Genomic DNA, 19,599 nt, shown 5'->3' with positions numbered 1-19,599 from the left:
ACACAAGTGGATTGGGGAACCTCTGTGCTTGGTGGGTTCTCTCTTATTGGGGGTCTGAAAGCAAAGACAGGGTGACTATTTGACAAAAATTTTTATGAGGGCATTCTCTTCTTGGTATGAATGGTCTCTGAGGTTCTTTCCAGCCCTGAAATCTTGTGATTCTAAATCAGAATTGGCCAAAGCTATCAAGGCCCAAGTTTAAAAATAGTCAACACAAGTTGAAAAACATGGTAATGTTTATTAATGATGATCTTTTTTTTTTAAATGAAAGCCATGGATGTCCAAACACAAACTGAATCACTTACAGCAAACTGAAGGCACACTCTCCCACATTTTTATTTATTTTTATTTATTTTATTTTTTACAAAAAAGTCATGACATATGCTTTTTTTTTTCCTGGTTGGTGGAAATGAGGCATCAGGGACACTAACAATCCCATTAAACACAACGTGTAACATAGATTTCAACTTTGCCAATGGCAGTTAGTAAATGCTCCCTTGGTATTAATTTCATCTGCTGATTTTTTTTTTGTTGTGTTACAGTACTTATAAGGATCCCTTTAAAGTTTTAATGACTATGATTCATTTCTATGCAGAAAAATCCAGCATGTTGGCCCCACTGGCCTCAAATGCTTGACTAGGGTTTTGTCAGTATCCTGGAATGGAAACATGGAATATTTTCTGGGAAACATATGAGGCTGGGAAGCCCATGATTTTATTTTACTCTTCAAATTGCTGAAAGACAAAAATCATCTCATCAAGTTAAACATTTCCCTTGTGGTTTAGATTAAACCTTCATAATGGTTGACCACTAGTTAAAATTTGTATATAAAAAAATGGTTCTACATTCCTAGCGTGGTTGCGTACACATCAGTTATCTGTGTTACTTTTCGGTGGAAGCGGGAGAAGGAAACCTGTAGTTGCCACTAAAATACGAGGGGAAAAAAAGCAAAAAACAACAGCAGAGCAAAACTACCCAAATACCATTTAGTCTATTTCAGAGCATAGATCTGGGCTCATCTGCCATTAAAGCAAGCTGAATTAAATGGGGGGAAAACCTTTCTAAAAAAAGAATTCACCTCACATTATTGGCTCTTTACAAAACTGTTATCCTCTAAGATTCTTTCTAAATTGGATTTCCATAGCATTTGCAAATACGAAATCAATTCTACAGTAGTATAAACAAAACCCAGGAAAAAGGCACTTATGCACAGCAGGAGGATGGATAGTCAATTCAATCTTCTATGCAGCCCTTCAAAAAATACCTTGTCAATTGAAGCTCATTTCTGGCCTGCTTATGAATCCAGCTAAGTTCCAGGATGAAATCACATCAGAATGCTTAGGAAAAGGGATCCCGAGGGGGCCATTGTCAATTTTATATCAATTGGAAATTTCTGATGAGACCTCAGATAAGCATGTGAAGCATGCAATGTTATTAGGTCATGTGCAAGGAAAGTTGTTGGATAAAGTCTCTCAGCTTACTAAATAAAAAAAAAGAAAAGAAAAGAAAAGAAAACCTAAACATTTGTCTCAAGGGAGAGCTTGACAAGATAATTAGATGAATGATAACAAAATCTCAGCAGGGAAGTGCCCATAAATTGAATTTATTTGGGAGCATGTTCTCACAAGTATCACCAAATTATCTAATTTTCGCTTACATTAAAAAGCGATAGCCTATAACAACTAATTACTGGAAAAGGAGGAGAAGGCCAATACTTTGAACTAATAGCACATAAGAAAACAAAATTACAAATGTCAAAGAGCCACCATGATGGTTGACAGCTTTCTATGAATTCCCTTATCCATTTTGCCTCTAAAATTGTTTTGCCAAGGCAAACGATTCCAGTAATTTGTATATAGCACTGTATTTAAAGATCCAAATACACTGATAACATCTTCAGATCCTTTTCATTTGGTCCGGAATGCCATTCTTCATATTGGCATATATATAAATGATAAGCTCATTAAAAGAGGAAACATTGGAGAAGTAAGGTTTTTTTGAGTGTAAACAACAAATTATCCCATCACGTTTACCTATAGGAAAGGTATGACATATAGATGGCTTAGCTCCTTGTTCTGCAGCTAACTTCAAAATGTGCCACTTAAAATACATAGAGAGAACATTACATCTAGCCTGGACATTTACAACCAGGAATGAGTAAAAAACCATGGTTTTACTCAGCTTTCCAACCCTGAATTGCTAGTTCAGACCCTACAGGTTATACATTAGGTAGTTTAACTCTTTTGTATCCAAAGGACCAGCTGAAACCATATGCCTACCATTGGTTCAGGATCAGAGCTACTTGAAACCATACTCTGAATAATTAGCATAAACAGCAAAAGCTAAAGAAAACATTTTTAAAAAATGACTCTTTCTTATTCCCACCTGAACATTCCAAAGCAACCCCTAAAAATCTTCTGGTATGTTTTGGAAAATAAATGGATATTATAAAGAAAAATGAAACAAAAGTAATATTTTACTTAGCATAAATTTTGAATTCCATTTCCAAATAGTCCTGTTTATCTGAACTTGAATCTCATCGAGAGGCAGCAGAGAGCAATGAAGAGAGAGGTTTGTGTATTAGGTTGTACAGAATGCTGAACACATAGTAAGTACTTAATAAATGCTTTCTGATTGACTAGCTAGCTATACTTGTGGTCAGGAAGATCTGTGTTCAAATCCTGCCTCGGACACTTAGTGACTGTGTGGCCCTTGTCAAGTCACTTAACTTCTCCTGGCCTGTTTTCTCATCTGTATAATGAAAGGGTTAGTCTCCATGGCCTTGAAGGATCCTTCCAGGTCTAGGTACCATGAAACAGGGGAGAAACTCAGATCCAGTTAAATTCAATAAGACATTCAGTACATTATTTAGCTACTCATGATCCACTTTTTTCTTTCTTTCTTTCTTTTTTATTTAGTAAAAACAAATCTAAACAAATATATCTCAAATGAAAATTATTATTAAATGAATTGAAGTATAATAATTTATTCCAATCTGTTTCACTGGAGGAAATAGCTTTAGCATTGATATCACAAATTTATTTGAATATTAAAGAAAAGTATTCAAAATATCCCTTACTTCTCCTATTTGTGTTTTCAGCTTTAAAAACATCTTTAAAGTCCTGTTCAATTGGGACACCATTTTACTGGCAGTAAACTCACGATTGTCAGTATAACCAAGCAGCTGCAGTGTTATTCACCGTACCTGCATCATGTAGATTTTTAAAAACAACTGATGAATTTATGTGTTTTCATCTTGCATAATTATGATACTCTAGGGCAACAGAAATAAAAAATCCAAAAGAAGAAAACTGTAGGATCATGCTTTGTTATTCTAAACCATTTCTTCCCATAATAAGAAAAGTAAAACAGGTATCAGACATGGTACATAAATATATAGAGATTAACAGGCAGCTAGATTGTGAGGCATGGATATATGGCCACCATTAAAAGATAACAGAATGTGGCTTTGGTTCTGCCAAAGTTACAACCCCCCCCCCACAAAAATCATATTTATTGACTCAGATCTCATGTTATGGTCTTCAAAGTTTGCATTCATTTTTATTCTTTTGTCTAATGAACACAGAGAAATGCATTCTTCCTATGAATCGGTATTTCAGATGGCAAGTGACTCTCTTGATTTGTTCACAATGATAGTTCACGGTCTAAATGCAAAACCACGTCAGGCAGTCATTGCATAGGAACCACTCTGGATTCTGCAGACAGTTTTTTCATTTGATACTGTTACTGGAAATTTTCATTTAAAATTGGGGAACCATGTGCACACAAAACCCTAATGATTCATATACTTTTTTTGGGGGGGGGGGTTGAGAAAGCATTAAAAAATAAAGGAAATGTGCAAAATCGTGGGCTTTATCTTTCAGTGTCAGTTTTAATGCCTTTCTCAGCACTCATAGATCCTCTTAGAAGCACAACTTTCGATCCATTATTATATGAAACTTTAATCGCCCTCCTATTATGAAGTAGGCCATTTCCATTCCACAAAACGTAGGTCATTTATTTCCATTCAGCCTCTTCCCAGATGACCAAAAATGGAGTCTTTATTTCATCATATTTCTAGTTAGGAATGCGTTAGCTTGTTTCAATAACAAAGATCTGAACAATAGAAGACCCGTGCCATATGTATATGCTTTTTGAGGGTAATAAGTTCATCACCTTGAGCTTTTTATGAGGAACTGCATTCAATGTGCTTAGTCTCCCAGGGTATCTTCCATCATCTAATATGCATTCCTTCCTCTCCTACGCTTTGTTAGAATTCCTTGCTTTATTCAGAGCACAGCTTGTATGCCACCTCTTCCATGAGTCCTTTCCTGATACCCTTCTCCCAGTGACTGACACTTTCTCCCCTTTCCAGTGAGTTTGTATTATTTTGCACATATTTGATATTCATTCATAGGTTTACATATTGCATCTCCTGCAGATCATTATAAGCTGTTGGAGGGTGAGGACCATTTTGTTTTAGCCTTTGCATACCCAGCACCCAACCCAGGTTCTTTCTTATACACAGGAAGCACTCACTAAATGTTTGTGGAATTGAATTGACTTGTAGAAGTCATATGGTGGTCTTCAAAAAATCTGACTAGTCTAGAGTGATGACTCATTAGGCTGTCATCGTTACTTTTGTTGTAAAAAATGACAGAACAGCAAGGAACATTTTAGCTCTTTAATGAGCAAAGATTCAGGTCTCTTAGCATTGGACTAATAATCATTATCCAGATTATCTTTATTTCACTCAGTGACCAGGAACATGGACAAGAAGTACAAAGTAATTTCCATTGAGTAGTATACAATTTTGTGTGTGTGTGTGTGTGTGTGTGTGTGTGTGTGTGTGTAATAAGCTTTCATTCTTGAAAAAGAGTAACTGAAAAAGAAATGTTTCTGTTACCGCAGTTAGTTTGTCAGAGAAAGTTCTTTGCATTATCTTACAAACTATCAAAATTGCTAGTAATCTGAAAAAATGTAAAAAAAAATCACATAACTTTAGTCTAATAGAAATATAGTACAGGTCAGAGAGAAAGTATTCATCAGGGATGTGCTCTTAAGTCCATCTCATTTTTTTTTCTTTTAATATAAATGTACATCTGATTACATATACAAACATTTGGAAAGGTCTGTGATATACTGGTACTGGTAAACAATGGGGGAATGGAGAGTTTCCTGTGATCTTAGAACAATTGCTGAAAATCACACATACAGGAATGACTAAAACCCTCCAGTTTGGGTGACTCTCCTTTTCTAACCTCTCTACCTACACTGGATGCTAGCTAGAGATCTCATCAGCAAATTCCGGTGAATGAACTTCGGTGATAAGGATACGAAATGTAAGGAGGGACGTGACTTTTTATCGAAATAGTATTAGTAAACATTTTGTCATGCAACATGAGTAAATTAAGAATCGGGAGCTGTAATCAGAGTGGCAATATTGGGGCATCCTTATATCGTGAAATACCATCGTAAAGAAATCTTTGGACACACTTCACCTTACCAAGAGGAACGAAATACAGTTTTAACCAAAGCACGGCAAACTATAATTCCTTCAACACAAGTCCCATTTGGGCAACATTTCTATAAATTATTCAGATGAAAACATAAAAGAACATTAAAAATACAGAAAGTTGTTTGTTTTCTCTCTGGGATTCATATCAGTGAGTGTTCACCCCTATCCCTATAGTTTCATCAGCTACCTTTCCTAACTAACACCTTTTATTCCTGAAGCTACTCTAAATTATTCTATTGCAATAACTTCTGCCCCCTTACAAATCTTCTTTGGATTCTGCCAATTGATGGAGGAAGCTTCTATGAAAAAATTCCAATGGGATGAGAAGAATTTTAATTGCAGCTTAATCAGCAGCACAGCCAGGAAGCATATCAATGATCATGCACGACGTGCTAAAAACCCCCAGTTTCCTTGATCCCCCACCAATTTATACTGACAGCACTTATGTGAAAATGTTGACCCTGCCAGGTTTCACTTTGCTGTTTGACCAGCAGGTTTCAGCATGAGCCTTGCTCTACTAAGGCCGTTAACAGCACTGGTGTTTTGTGTACTTATCCAAATAAGTAAATATGGACTACACAAGAAAACAGTTCCAAATAAAAACTGGTGAAAATTATCTGACATTCCATTAGTGTGTCCCTTGTGCATATTTATAGATTTTTTTTTTGTTCTTAAATTTCAGTCGTAGTTCTTTCCTGTTTCGTGTTGCACATGCCTAATTCCATTACGTAACTTAAATCTTCAAAAAATTAATACTTGAATGTGAATGAAAAAGTATCATTCGGAACAACTGCTTCAAGCAATCGAGATCAGTTTTTAAAGTTCATTTGTGTAACTATATACAATTCATTTTTTTCAAAACCTCAAAAGTTCTTGATATGTATATTCACATAATATTCCTCCTTATTTAAATAGTAAGTCTTTGTAGGTTGAAAGCCAAGCAATCCCCAGTAATTGCTTACTGTAATCCGTCAAAAAATAGAGTTTGTTTCATCTTGTCTGGCTATACCCTGGTTGTTGAATGTGAGTGGGGGTGGGGGGTGGGGATGGGGCAGAGTATTGTTCTGTCCTCCAGTAAATGTATTGAACGTGTGTAAGGGCTGGATTCCTGGTATAGTGTTGGGAATCATTGTAATGGTGTTGGGGGGTCATTAAGGGAACGTCATCAGGAGACCTCCTCATAGCTAGCGTGTAGTCTGGGGGACAGGCGGTCCGGAGAACCACCTCATGTGGATGGATAGACTCACATTCATGATCCAAGTCTGTGTGCTTCATTTGGAGGGACATTATTTCCTCTTCTTGTGCGTGGGTAAGGTCATTGGTTGTTGTACGTTGAGGGCTACATCTCCTGTGAACATCATGTCTCCTCTTATCCTTCTTGTAGTAGAGAGCGGCAAAGGCCAAGATGTTCAGAAATAGCAAAGATGCCCCAACTGCGATGGTCACACTCAACTCTGTGGAGTAGTCGCGTTGATCAACAGAAAATGGACTGGGTTGCTGCTTCGGATCATCTTGCTTGGCTGTAGGAAAGGCTGACGTGACAGGTACAGAATTTTTCCTTGTTGGCCTGAAGGTAATATCAGTTGAGGGCACTTTAGTTGTAGTAGAGGTATACTGAGAAATATCATTGAGATTGTGCAGATGAGGTACCAACTCCAGCCAGAGGTTCACCTTATTGGCCCTGTAATGCTCTTTTACTCTTGGTTTTAATCCAATATGGAGATAGAGTTGATCTTTCTGTGAATATCTGGTCCATGCTACTTCTTCAAAACGATTGGGTTTTGTGTGGATAAATTTTGTGTCTTGAGGGACTGGTTGATTTGGATCACTATGGGAATTTAAAAAAAGAAAGAGAGACAGAGAGAGGATATGTCACAGTAATTGAGAACTGGATTGGCAATGTTAATATTCAAAATAATTATGTTACCTCACTTCAGAGGTAACCATAAGCAAGACTTCATATACAAAGTCGTGGTTTACAATGATGTGAGTCAATTTGGGGATTAATCAGTAAGTACATATGCCTACCATTATATGTCAGGCACTGTGGTGGTGCTAGAGATACAACAAAAGGGTCCTTGTTCTCAAAGAGCTTACATTCTATCGAGAGAAGTGAACTCCAAAGACAGGCAAAAGGTTAATTTGGGTTAATACTTTACTTAAAATAAGAATCATTAAATTCTTCTAGATCCTTTAACTCATTTTGTACTAGACTCATGTATGCCTGGGAATAAGAAAAAGTTAACCTAGTTTTCACTTGTAATTCAATCATCATTTCTTCTTGGGTTCTGAAAGAGGAACTACAAAATTGCAATTAGTCTAGTAGATTACACGTTCCCTCAAAGTCTTTCAAAATCTACAGTAGTTTATATTTTCTAAGAAAAAAGTATTTCCCTTACCCATTATGATTTATTAAAATAGTTCTGAAAATGAAAAAAAAAAGAAAGGCAAATCTTAATTTTGAAAAAGGCACAAAGTTTCTCTTTCTTTCTTTCTTTCTTTCTTTCTTTCTTTCTTTCTTTCTTTCTTTCTTTCTTTCTTTCTTCCTTCCTTCCTTCCTTCCTTCCTTCCTTCCTTCCTTCCTTCCTTCTTCCTTCCTTCCTTCTTCCTCCTCCTTCTTTCTTCTTTCTTCTTTTTCTTTTCTTTCTTTCTTTCTTTCTTTCTTTCTTTCTTTCTTTCTTTCTTTCTTTCTTTCTTTCTTTCTTTCTTTTCCCCCTGGGGAAAATGCTTCCTTCTATTTTAAATGCCAATTATACCCTGTCTCTTTACATTCACAATACAGAACCATATGGATTTTCTGTTCCCTTTGCTGAGAAGATCATTATTTGTTCTTAAATATTAAGAAGAGGATGCTACCATTAAATTAAAATTTAAACTCATTCTCTTACATGGTACTTACCCAGTTTTAGCAAAATTTGTCCAATAAGTCATCACTACTGCACTCAGCATCACATCATTTTTTGAGAAATTACAAGGGAATAACTCTGTCGGACCAATCATGGGGATTCCCAACACATAAGGAACCTCATCTCCATGAGCTGCATCAGCCCAAGCTGGGACTTGATCTGTTTGGCAATGATGGTAGAAGGCATAGAAGTATGTAGGTGAACCAAAGTTCGAATGAAGGTCTGCTGTAGCCACTGCTGGTGCCACCCACTGATGGTCAGTAAATAAAGCCAATAGCGTCTTGCGTCTAGTCTCAGGATTATGTCGGTCTGCCCAGTCTGTATACATAAATTTAATAGTTTCCCTCAAAACGTCTTTGCCTTCAGGGTATCCATATAAATTATCAACAAAATTGGAGACAGCAAAGTCAAAATCACTAGCTGAAATCCCGTCTTCACTATCTACTATGTTTTCAACAAATTTTAACCCTTCCCCTTGATTAACACCCAACATTATATCATAGTTGAGAAATTCCCCTTGTTCCATCAATATCTGAGGGTCATCTGGAATTACATCACCATCAATTACTGGTCCAAAGGCTATGTGGTATCGAGCTGGCTGGATATCTTGGTCAATAAGTTCTTTATAAGGCTTCTTCTGTAGACATTCAACTAGCTCTCCAGTATCAGACATGTTGCAGCCAACTTTTGTAGCCAACATCCTGGCATATTTTGCAGGCTGGAAGCTAACAGCCCAGCTGGAGAGGGCTGTTCCACTTTGAGCTATTGCCCGTTGAAAGAGTCCTGTGAGAAAATAACAAAGAGGACTGAGATGAACTTCAAACATTTTGAATAGTTATGATAAAACAACGGCTGATAAAATTGAATCCTGTCTTTTGTGAGAGTCAAGAGCACATATAAAATTTCTCCCCAGTCTTCAGAGTCCACTCAGTAGACATGTTGTTGGATTAAAGCTTATTAGAACAAAGAAAGGACATAGAGTAAAACAGGTGATGTCCCAGAGCCCTATTTTTTTTTTTTTGAGATGGGTAAAACGGAGAAGGTTGGGTTATGAGAGCTGTGCAGTGATCAAAAAAGTTGGGAACAGGACGAGCAAAAGGAGTGGTGCTTTGTAGACCTAAGCAAGTCATTTTCCAATCTCTTTTACAAAGCCAAGGTAAAATTGGGTGGCATTGGTGTTGGCTTCCTGACAACATACAATCTGGGGCTGCCTGTTGCCCTTTTGGGATGTATCCTCACCTATGATTGCTTCTTACCCCACTTCTAAGCTCCTTTCTAAACATATTTTTACCTTCATAGGAAGGTGGTGGGGCCTACACCTTTGATTAGCCTTAGGGCCCAAGGAGGGATTCTCCCTGGTGATAACCCTGGAGGTGCAGAGTCTTTTCAATTATATATCTTAGACATTCTAAGCAAAATGTCTATCAGTCAGAAGAATTTGTGTTGCCAGAATCTTGTGACTATGTTACAATCAAGGCCAATGATTTCATGAAGGTGATTCAACTTTCTAGTGTCTTGGGTATAAAATATCATTTTCTAGAATGAAGAATGAGAAATACCCCATATACTGTTTTACACTAACTTGTTCTTAGGGATTATGAGCCACTGGTGAAAGGTTATATAATACTCGAAATCCCTAAGTGGATTTATCTACCAGTTAAGATCTTTTTCATGAAGTTCTTGCTTTAAAATATAATTTAACAGCGTATGTTTTCAAGGAAAAAAAATACATTTTACTAAATGTTCAAAGTACTGCTTTCTGGGGAGGATACTTGATCTCAATTATTCACATATGCAAATGAGCTGAGAACTCTTCACAAGAATACTAAAAGATTCAAAATTAGAACCAATCTTTCAAAAATTTATTTTTTAAAACAAATAAATTGAATACAAAAATCTATGATATATTCCTATATTTCTTTTAGGAAAAAAATTCACAATGTCTAACAGGAAACCATTTAAGTTTATTCAGATTTTTTCAAATCTTGAGGTATAGCCTGCCAGTGGGTGGCAGTGCCTAGCCTTTCACGCAATAGGTGTTTAATAAATATTTGTTGAATTGAAGTCAAGGAGAAGGTAAGTTCCTTGAGGGCAAGGACTGTTTCTTTTTAAAATTTGTCTATGTATCCACCTTGGTTACCGCTTATCTGACACATACTAGGCACTTAGAAAACACTTTGTTGGATTAGAATTAAATAGAATTAACATAGTTAATTAGTTCCAGAGCAAGGCAAAGTATTAGGTAAAATGATGTTACTGGGGACGAGTTGGTTGCTTAAGAGCAGAGTTAAACGTCTCAGAGATATCTATTGTTATTCTGGTTGGGAACAAGGAGCAGGAACATTTTGGTGTGGTACAGTTGTGGTGTCTTAAGGACATTACTGTGCAATATTGGATGGGTTAATGTTATCTGGGATAAGCCTGTGCTTAAACACATTTCCAACTTGATCTAGATTTTGAATCATAAAGTTTATAGATTCAGATATGCAGGGAGCCCAAGAGGTCCCTTATCCATTCAATCTTACTCCCAATTTGTACAGATGCAGAAAGTGAGGCTAGAGATACTAAGTATTCTGTTCAAGATCATAGAGGTAGGAAGTGAGAGGGGCATAATTTGAACCAGGTCTTCTGATTCCAGTCAGCCCTAAATTTGTTATCTCCACTATACCATGCCAAAAGAGTAACATTAAAAGCCAAGTACTCTACAGCATCAGCTCCAAAATAAGTCATTTTGTACAAATTAATTTGTGCAAACAAAATACAATTCTCAAAAAATTAAATGTGTTAATTTCTCATGTGCTGAAATATTCTTGAGTAATACTGTTGAGTAATTTCAAAACCCCTCTAGGTAAGATAGACAACATTTTTAATATGAAAAACTCAGTAGACTATGTAGGATAAAAACTTGGATGTGGCAGCATCCAAAATTTGTGACTTCATGTCATCTGTTATATTGTAGGAGTTGGTTTGACATAATTTCAATATGTGGAGATGTATAATCTCTTAACCTAGGGTGGAAAAGTTTTATACAAAATAGGAAAACAGTTTTAAGTATGCCATTTTCAATAGGACACCATAATAGCTTGTTTTGGGGGCCAATGACAATGCTTATTTTGTAGCCTCTCAATTATATAATGAAAAGGATACATTCCATTTGATGAAGACATGATTTGATCAGCGGTAGAGTGGAAAATATGGTATAGCAAACTGCTTGTTAACAAAGCTGTAAGTTGCTTATATCTCATTCTTGTTATCCGAGTATTAGGACGCTACTAAGGAATACTCTAAGAATAATTTTAAGTTCCATTACTGAGGTTCTAATGCCTTATAATACCATGGGAATATCTCTGTATTCTCCAGGGCAATATCAGTTGTTCCTGAGCTCTGGAAGACTCTACCAAGCTGGGAAAAAAAAAATGTGTACATTTTTGGACGGATGTCCAAGGACCAGCATAACTAAGTTTGGAGAGGCTTTTCGCTAGAATGGTCATGGGTGAAAGACCACCTACTAAGTCACAAAGGGAACAACTGACCAACATTATGTCTAATCATTGGAGTATTCAAATCATTTTGGTTCCAGCCAATTAGCCCAGCACGGGAGTAGGAATGTATTATTAACAGTGAGCCTGGGTTTGGTTCTGTTTTTCACTCCATTCATTTCAACTGTTTTGTTTTTAATGGATTGAGTTCTCAGCTTATCTTCAGTTTCCTCTCTAATTGTTAGCAGGCAAGTTGGAAAATAATTTTTGAAGTCAAATAATACTAAAGTCAAGAAATCATTCCTTCATTTAAATGAAGTTAAGCACCAGATTTAGGGTGGCCTGGAAAAACAAGTTTTCTAAAGAGGACCTCTTCATTCTTTAGAAAGACGCTATATTGTTAAAGACACAAACATCACAGTAATAATCAGAATTTCTAACAGGTGTTGCCACTCCCAATTAACATCTCAATAAAGTCAATGAGGATTTTACATAAAACATATGAACAGATCATGGCTCAAACAATAGACAATTCACTGAATACATACATTTAGTTGATGACCAGATACCTTCCTGTAATTCAACACTAGGAAATTTGTGGTACCACACAAAACCAGATACTCTGTCTTGTCTCACGTAAGCTTTAACTTTACCAATAAAAATGCTTCATAAATTAAACCCAGCTTTTAAGTACCTTGTTGGGTCTTAGTTTCATAAATTTGTAATACAGAAAGAAGAGTTAAATGACATTACATTAAGATATTCTCTTTATCTTATTCTCTCTCTGTATATGTATTTATGTACATGCATATTTTTATATATAGGAACATAATTACATATATGCATATATACATATAGAGTTATAATGTTTTTTGGTTGTATATGAATTTGTGTATATGTGTGTGTGTGAGAGAAGCAGAGAATGATCAAGAAAGGAGGGAGAGAGATTTCACCAACAATATTCTTTTGAGTCTTCTCTGTTATTTCTAATGAGACCAGCTAGATGTGAGTGGAATTTGCAGAAATGGTAAAATGGAAAAATATTCAATAATAATGTGATTGGATTGGGAATACACCTTTATTTAAGAAGACGAGGGTGCTGAGACCTGTTAATGGAAGGAAAAATGCTTCATGGATATTCCATGTTCCCTGTCTTCTCCATACTCAGGGGGTGGTGAGGGGAGTAACATCCTTGGAGTTGAAAATAGGGGGAAAAAGTATAAGATAAAAAGTGTGTGAAAAAAATATCAAAAGTTCCCCTTATAACCTGGATGCTTTGACAATTTTGGATCATGCATGCAAAATAATCAAATATTCTCTTCTTGGATGATAACTGAAAACTCTATGAATTCAGACAAACTATTTAAAGCCTAATTTTGACCTTTATGCTAAAAGAAGAGGGCTAATTCTAAGCTCTCAAACGCTTCAATGGATCTGTCATTTCATTGATTTGGGAATTCCCTTTTATGGTGGAGATTGCAGCCCATCCATTCCTATCCATCTGTGTGATTTTGGTAAATGTCTTTCCATAAATTCACCACAAGGGGGCTATCCACTGTGCTGAAGGCCTTTAAGCATCTGTTAAAATTGATCATCTTGCTTTCTCAAAATCTTGCCTAGGTTTACTGGATGTAGTAACAAAACAGGGAACTAACTGTCTATTCTGATTTCCCTAAAAGGCATGCGTTGCTGGGGTAAGATGGGGAAGCAGAATGATGACTAGATTTGTGTCATTTGGAATCCATCTATGAAAGTCTCTTTTCCAAGCTCTGCAGGAGACAGAAGAAAAGTGTTTGACACCTGAAATTTCAACATGCATAGAAAAACTGGAGAATGTGCCCATCACAGGTCTGACTGTTAGTGAGCAGTGCTTTACACTCAGTATGAACAGAAAAGTAGGTACATCGCATCACAGAATACCAATGGTGGTGGCATGCAGACACCAAAATTGTCAAAATTTGCAACCGGCATAATACCTTTGGTTGAATTGCTCCAACGGTTACCTTCAGAATAATGGGATAAAGTCAGTAGGTTGACACATGACCCCCCAGCGCCAGATCCAAAAACGGTGATTCTCAAAGGGTCACCACCAAAGAATCCAATGTTTTCACTAGTCCATCTTAGAGCCTGTATTAGATCAAGGAGTCCATAATTCCCTTTTGCTGCTTGATCTCCAGTACTCAAGAAACCTGAAAAAAATGAAAGGGAGAAAAATTCTTAGAGCATCCTATGATGTTTATATTTATTTTTCTATTGTTTCTGCGACAGATTATCAGCTGGTATAAAGGATGTTGTCAAGGAAATATATGAACCCCCCCAAAAATCAAAGGGTCACAATTTTTAAGAGCTGGAAAGGACTTCAAGTTATATAGTTCAATCCTTTAATTTTTCCATATGAGTAAACTGAGACCCAGAAACTAAAAAAAAAAACTTACTCAAAGTCACTCAGAGCTGGGATTTGAATGTAAGTCCTTTGATTCCAAATAACAATTATAACAGCTAACATTTATATAGTGCTTACTATGTGCCAGGCACTGTGCTAAGCACTTTACAAATATTTTTTGAGCCTCAGAACAACTCTAGGCGATAGGTGCTATCATTATCTCTATTTTACAGATGAGGAAACTGAGGCAAACTGGAGTTGTGATTTGCCTCGGGTCATGCTACTAGTAAGTATGTAAGGCTGGAGTTGAACTCAGCTCTAATCTAACTCCAGGCCAAGAAACTCTATCCGCTGTGCCACAATGCATCATCCTTGTATTAGTGGTTGAGGTGGTAAGATTAGGAATAACTAATACTGGATAGATTAGAATTCCTGTGATGACAGGAGGCAGCAAGGAAGGCCTCTTCCCATCCTTTTGGGCTGGCCCCTTGCAGTGAATTTATCAGAGGAAATAGACAAAAGTCCATGGGTAGGGATGAATAGGTTCTGATGCACATCATTGCAGCAATACTCATAATGATAAGATGACTGATCCACTGGAGTTTTGGAGTATCATCTCTTTTTTGCTAATGCTTTTGAAGGCTATAGTGAATTGGGCCAAATAAATTAGCTTATTTAGACTAAAATGTTCTTTTAATGAATTCAAATAATTGATGAAGCAAGGCAGAAAGATCTGACTTTTTTGGGAATATGATATGCAAACCTGCAAAAGATCTGTTTCTCTTTCAGCATGAGAAAGTCCTAAGGTGATAACACCATCACAGAATCACAGCATTTGTGAGTTAGAAGGGCCTTCAGCTACCATCTAGAGCAATCCATACATGAAAGGAATTCTTGTTCTTACACATACAAGTGGTCAGTCATCTTGTGCTTGAAGATCTCCAGTGGTGGCCAACCCCCTACCACATAGATTGCAACCTGTCTGTATCCCAGTACCTAAATCTTATGTGGTTGTCTGAGAAACAGAGTGCCTTGCCTAGGGTCATTTAGCTAATGAGCTTCACAGATTGAATTTGCATATAGGCATTCCTGACTTCAGGACTCTCAATCCACAATGCCATGCTGGATCTGAGAAGTAACACAGAAAATCCTAAAAACTTCATAAATAAAGTCAACACCTACAGATGGAGTCATCAAGCCAGATAATACAGAACAGAAAATGAATTTGTTCTAATGGCTAGAGATTCTAAAAGATTTAGCTCATTACCAAAATTCCCAAGTGGTTTTGGCTAACCACTCACTTTGGCTCAAGGTGGGACTACCATTGTAGGGAATAAACATTCTAATCCACTTAATAATAAGTGAGCATTTATTCATATAGTAGTAGAGTCATTGCTATGTATCTTCCGATGTTGTCCTTAAGGACACACCAAACATCATCCCTATCTTTTCCATGCCCCCTCTGTCCCAGGAAACTTAGACTCTGCTCCAAGGATACAAAGGTTAATAGCTGTGCTTTTACATGATGGAGGTCAGAACCAGGACTCCATTATAATTTTCCATGTCTATATCTTGCATATCAGCATCATAATATCCTCCACTACTTCAGACTCTTCTTTTAGAACACCAGGCTCTGAGAGCTGAGCTTTCTCCATATCTTGCCCCAAACTAGTACTCTATGTAATTCCCTATGCATCCTTTCCAAACCATTTTGCTGGAAGTGTATCCTTCCATCCCACTTTCTTGGTACCCTTTATGGGTTGTTTTATGGTTCTCTTATTAGAATGTAAGTTTCTTGAGGGTAAGGTATTATGCTTACTTATCTTTTTATCCCCAGCATTTACCACAGTGCCTGGCATATAATAAACACTTAGTAAATGCTCCCTCACTTTATCATCTATCTCTTTATCTATCTATCTATCTATCTATCTATCTATCTATCTATCTATCTATCTATCTATCTATCTTATCGATCACCTACCTATCTGTTGAACATATCTGAGGTAAAAGTTGGCATATGTAATTTGAGAGTCAAAGAAACTCTCAGCTGGGGAAAATCTTGCAATTAAAAAAAAATTCACAATCCAATCTGTGCCTGCCTGAGACTCCCTTCCCCCAAATCTCCAACAACAGATCCAGCCCTTGTTTGAAGATCTCACTTCAGAGGTAGCCTACGACCTCCTAAGACATTCATTCCCACTTTGGGATTTGGGGACAGCACTAATTATTTGGAATTGAAAACTTGCTTTTTCACCACTTCTGCTTAATGCTCATAATTTCACCTCTGCAGAGAAGCAGATTGAGGCGAATCCCTTTTTCCTTCTATGTGGCAGTTCCTCAAATATTTGAAGACAGCTGCAATCATATCCACCCCCTTCCCTCAAGCGATAGCTTTTCTTTATCCAGCTAAAAGTCATTGGTTCCATCAACTTATTCTCTTATGGCATGGACTAGGGACTTTGACTGCTTTGGTTGTCCTCTGGATGCTCTCCAGAGAACAGATAATCAATATCCTTCAAAATTTTGGTGTCTAAAATAATATATGTGTATATAATATTATGAAATGATTTATACAGCACATTAAGGTTTGCAATGAACTTTACAGAGGCAATCTTACTAACTCTTCACAACCACCCTAGGAGGTAGGTACTATGATTATACCCATTTTACAGAGGAGGAAATTGAGGCAGGTCAAGCGATTTGTCCCTAGTCACACAGCTATTATGTGTCTGAAGGTGGATATGAACTCAGGCCTTCCTGACTCTGAGTTTAGCACTCTATCTGCTGAGCCACCTAGCTGCCACATTATCATAGGCATACAATGCCACTTGACTTATTCCTTTACAAGAATAAAAACAGAAAGGTTCTCAGAGCATTGACATTAATTTCACCTAGAAGATTCAGAGCAGAGAGAAAATCTATGAGGCAAGATATGCTAGGAAAACGTTCATCACTGCGATTCAAATTTGCGAATTAAATGTTGGTTTAAACCGTGTGCAGAACTAAGTCCTTTTCTCAGTTCTCCTCCTCCCTGGATTTTTAAGCTTTCTGATTTCAGAATTAGATGACACTGTGCCCCTCTGAGACCTAGGGCAGAAGGCTCTTACCCAAGGCCACTTAGCTATCTAGTGCCCCAATAGGAAACAGACCCCAGGTTTCTAAGCTTTTATTCCAGCATTCTTTGCAATACACGGTCTTATCTCTGGTGCTACAGTCAGAAACCAGTTTACAAGGTACACCTGCAAATGAAAAGCTCCGATACACTTAAGTACTCACACACTTTCTGCTTCCAGTGCCTAATCCAGCCAACTGCCTGCTTAATGACTTGACTAAAAACTTTTATTAAACGGGTAAAACAAAGTTGATTTGCCTAGGAAATTTGTGCCTCAAAGGAGATTATTTTGTGAGCATTCGATTGTTTACAATGATATAAAAAAGAAGTTTGAAAAATTAAAAAGAAGCCTTTTCAAATTCTCCCAAGATATATTACATGCTTGCTTATTTTAAAGCCGACATCTCTCTCTCTCTCTCTCTCTCTCTCTCTCTCTCTCTCTTTTTCTCTCAAAGAAATCTCTCTTTTAAAAATGTTTCAAAATCCTTTAAAAATATCCCTGGATTTCATCACTGTCATTTCTGGATAGAAATACCTCTCCCCACCTCAGCCCCCCACATCTATAACTCCTCCCTTAAAGTAAAAAAAACAGATTGACATAGATACTGTGTGCAGCATTCTGCACCCTTAATCTCCCACCTCTCTACCAAGAAAAGAGAGTTATGGTTCATTAGTCACCTCTAGGATGAAGGCACTGCCCTCATTTTCTAATTATTCCTAAGCCTTTAGGCAAAAGCTCACTTCACTTGGTAATATTTAAACTTGTTTCTACAATTAGGTGACTCACTGCTCTTTGCAATGGCAATCAAACATTCTACACAGCCATTATAAAGTACACCTACTAGCTAAAATATTTCCACATTAACAGAAATGGAAAAGTGAAATCTCTAATTCAAAAAAGGTACTCCTGTATGTCATAAAATCTAAAATATAGGCTATATACAGCACATATTTTATAGCATCACTCTAGGCCTGGAAAAGACCATGGAGGTCATCCAATCCAACCTCTCATTTTCAGAATCAAGGATACCAAGGGAAGTGACAGCATCATGTGGTGGAGAGTGTGCTGAGCTTGGAGTCAGGAAGACCTAGGTTCAAATCTTGCTTTATAATATTAACTAGTTGTATGACCCCAGGGAAGTCACTTAAATTCTATGTGCTTTTAACAACACCCTCATATTTATTTATTGTCAAAGGTTGCAATCTGTGTTGGCAGACAGAGTTCTCACAATGGAATTTCCTTATGCTGTTGAAATCACAGAGCCTTCAACTATTGCCATAGGTATTTTGTTATGTATTTTTTATACTTATGTTTACTATACAATGCATTGTGTATTCTATATACTACTTCCATTATCTGTCAGTTGGTCAGTGTGCACACTCTTTCCACGTCAGATGAACATCTAGCCCTTCCCTAAATGTGAAGATAGCCTTTGAAAGTTGCTGTGGCTCCATCCTTCTATTATTCTAGTGATGAGCTGCTTCCAAATCGGCTGGCAGGTCTTCAGGCAACAGGCATCCAGGCTGTGCTCGGTCTGCACTCAAAGTCTTTCCAGTGTTTTCTGTGCCATGTGCTTCGCTGACAGTCTGTGAGAACCCAGAGTTGATGCAAATGACATAAACATGAAGTGAGAGGGGTAGGGGAGAGGAGAGAGAGAGGAAAGAGAGGAAGAATGAAAGAGAGAAAAAAAGAGGAGAGAGAGAGAGAGAGAGACAAAGAGAGAAAAGGGAAGAGGAGAGGAAAGAGAGGGAGAATGAACAAGAGAGAAAGAAGGAGAAGAGAGACAGACAGGAGACAGAGAGAGAGAGGGAGAGAAAGAGAGAGAGAGAGAGAGAAAGGAGGGGTAAGGGAAAGGCAGTATTAACATAGCACAGTGGCATGAAAGCTGCCCTCGAAGTCTGAAATTCCTAGGTTCAGCACACTTGCTGACACCTATTAGCTATGTTACCTTGGGCAAATAAAATTAAATTCTCCACAAATCTTAAAGTTCTCCATAAATGTTACCTATTATTGTTGTTATTATTAGTTAATTTCCCTGAGTCTCAGATTTTTCATCTATAAAATGAAGAGACTGTACTAGATGACCCTTCCAAATCTAAAAACCTATGTTAATATGAGTATATAATTTGCATATTAAACTGAAATCTACTTTAAAACAATTAATATTGTATTGCTGCCCTCTTTGTCTGGAATGCTCTCT

The 19,599-nt window shown here is 37.1% G+C and overlaps 1 protein-coding gene across 1 annotated transcript in view; it reads right to left on the bottom strand.

Annotated features, from left to right (window-relative positions):
- Positions 1-218: 218 nt before the first annotated feature.
- NLGN1 (neuroligin 1) overlaps positions 219-19,599 on the bottom strand; it is a 780,182-nt gene continuing 760,801 nt past the window's right edge. Inside the window, 4 exon segments of the mRNA XM_078147275.1 lie at positions 219-6,663; positions 6,665-7,346; positions 8,418-9,207; positions 13,880-14,092. Coding sequence (XP_078003401.1) covers positions 6,490-6,663; positions 6,665-7,346; positions 8,418-9,207; positions 13,880-14,092 — 1,859 coding nt within the window. The 3' untranslated portion in view covers positions 219-6,489.

Source organism: Phascolarctos cinereus, unplaced genomic scaffold (assembly GCF_003287225.1).
Source record: "Phascolarctos cinereus isolate Bilbo 61053 unplaced genomic scaffold, phaCin_HiC Scaffold_7;HRSCAF=346, whole genome shotgun sequence".
Taxonomy (NCBI): Eukaryota; Metazoa; Chordata; class Mammalia; order Diprotodontia; family Phascolarctidae; genus Phascolarctos; species Phascolarctos cinereus.
This window is presented reverse-complemented; position numbering and strand designations above follow the sequence as displayed.